Consider the following 2,169-nt stretch of genomic DNA (forward strand, 5'->3'; position numbering starts at 1 on the left):
CTTTTTGGTCCTCCACATTCAGCTACAGGCATCTTGTCAAGCCTTAATTGACAGCTCTAGACAAATCTAAGCATTCTTCTTTTTTTTTTTTTTGTCTGTTGTGGGGCTTGAACTCTGAGCCTGGGTGCTGTCCCTGCACTCTTTAGCTCAAGGATAGTACTCTACTACTTGAGTCACAGTGCCACATTTCTAGTGGTTTACTAGAAATAAGAGTCTCATGGACTTTCCTGGGCAGGAAAGTCCTGCCCAGGCTGTCTTTGAACCATGACCCTCAGATCTCAGCTTCCTAAATTGCTAGGATTACAGGCGTGAGCATTATTCTTGTGTTCATAGTGTCCTGTTCATATCTCTGTGGTGGTACTTAGCACATTTGTAATTTTTTTCACATTTTTTCTCTATAACAGGCTTTGGAGAAAAAATGATTATTGATCCTTTCTGTCAGATATGCCTTATTACTTAAATGTTATATAAGTAATAAAAATGCCCACATAGAGCATGGAGAATTGAGAGACACTTCACTTTTACATAACTTAGAATTGACTATTGCACACCTATGCACAACCACAACCTAGACCATTGTGTCTTTTTTTAAATGATGCTCATAACACCTAAGAGGCAACCAACAAGTTACCCTGAGGAAACACCTTAAGGCCTCATTGTTAGGCAGGCTCCTTTGGCAGGTAGGCAACTTAAATATGGGTTTGTGTTATGTGAAGTTTTATGGACTTACTTCTGCCACTTGCTTGCCTCGACTGAAAATGGCCATTCATTAAGTGTGGATGTATGAGGTTAAATGCGAGGGCTCACAATTTCTGCCTCCTGGGGAGGAAAAGAAGAATGCTGTAATCTGTAAAGCCCTTCTGAATCTGGGAGTGAGGCCAGCACCAAGACAACCCACGATTGTTACTTCTGAATGTCCATTTGAACACTGCAGTGTTTCTCTAACTTGGGCTCGAGCATACATTTTGTATCACCACCCGGCCATACATACCTACTCAGAAGAAAAAAAAAAACAACGGAGAAACTTTCAAAAGAACTCCTTTACTATGTCATGCACGCTGAGTTTTTTCTATTGCCATCTATTCTTATAAAACAAAACAAACACATACAGGCGATGAACACGATCTGGGTTACCCAACCGATTTCACAATCCCAGGAGAGATCCTCCATTAGGGTTTGGAAAACCTTAACTTAAGCCGGGTTGCCAGGGGATTACACCTGTAATCCTAGCAACTCAGTAGAATGAGATCAGAGGATGGTGGTTCAAAGCCAGCCAGGAAAGGAAAGTCTCTGAGACCCTTATCTCCAATTCACACACACACACACACACACACACACACACACACACACCCTTGGAATAGGAGCTGTGGCTCTAGTGGTGAAGGAAAAAAAGCTCAAGGACAACACCACCCAGGCTCTGGGTTCAAGCCCCTGGACCGGCACAAAAACAACAAAATAAGCCTTGACTTAATAAAAAGCAGTTGGTGTGCAGTCTTCTCCCGGCACTCTTCGGAGGTGCAGAAGGTGTGGAGCCAATGCTGACCGTGGGCTCCGAGGACGGGCCGGACGCCCGCGCGGCTCCTTTAAGAGGGTGGTGGGGGGACCCGTCAGCGGGGAGGCGGCGAGCGGCCGGCTCCGAGAGCGGCTGGCTCCGAGTCCGGGACGCAGGCCCGGCCCGCTCTTCCAGTTCTTGGGAAAGCCAGGGCGTGTGTACACATCCCGGATTGGGTGGACCTGTGGCCACCGCCGGCCTCCGCGGCAGCACCTGATACCGGGAGACCCCCCTCCCCCCCATTCCCTCCACCCACGACCCCGCGGCGGAGGCCCGCGCGTGCGTAGTGCGTCTTGCGCGCGCTCCCGTGCAGACAGAGATCCTGCCTGAGGTGGGCTTGGCGCAGCGGCGCGCGCCAGGGGGCGGAGCCTCCGGCCTCCGGCCACGCCCCCTCCCTCTCTGCCCCCTCCACCCCCCTCCCGGCGCGGTCCTCTCCTCCCAGTCTCCCTCGCGCTGGCTTCCTGCACTAAAGTAGTCGCTGCCAGCTCCGCGGTCGCCAGCTCGCTCGCTCTGGTGGTGCCATGGCGGCCTTCAGCAAGTACTTGACGGCGCGGAACTCCTCGCTGGCGGGGGCCGCGCTGCTGGTGCTCTGCCTGCTCCACAAGCGGCGCCGCGCC

General features: G+C 51.7%; 1 protein-coding gene across 1 annotated transcript in view; it reads left to right on the plus strand.

Moving 5' to 3' along the window:
- The first annotated feature begins 2,004 nt into the window (after positions 1-2,004).
- The window catches only part of Abcd3 (ATP-binding cassette, sub-family D (ALD), member 3), a 60,362-nt gene continuing 60,197 nt past the window's right edge, over positions 2,005-2,169 (plus strand). The window contains 1 exon segment of the mRNA XM_013018331.1: positions 2,005-2,166. Coding sequence (XP_012873785.1) covers positions 2,074-2,166 — 93 coding nt within the window. The 5' untranslated portion in view covers positions 2,005-2,073.

This window comes from Dipodomys ordii, unplaced genomic scaffold (genome assembly GCF_000151885.1).
Source record: "Dipodomys ordii isolate 6190 unplaced genomic scaffold, Dord_2.0 Scaffold39, whole genome shotgun sequence".
Lineage (NCBI taxonomy): Eukaryota > Metazoa > Chordata > Mammalia > Rodentia > Heteromyidae > Dipodomys > Dipodomys ordii.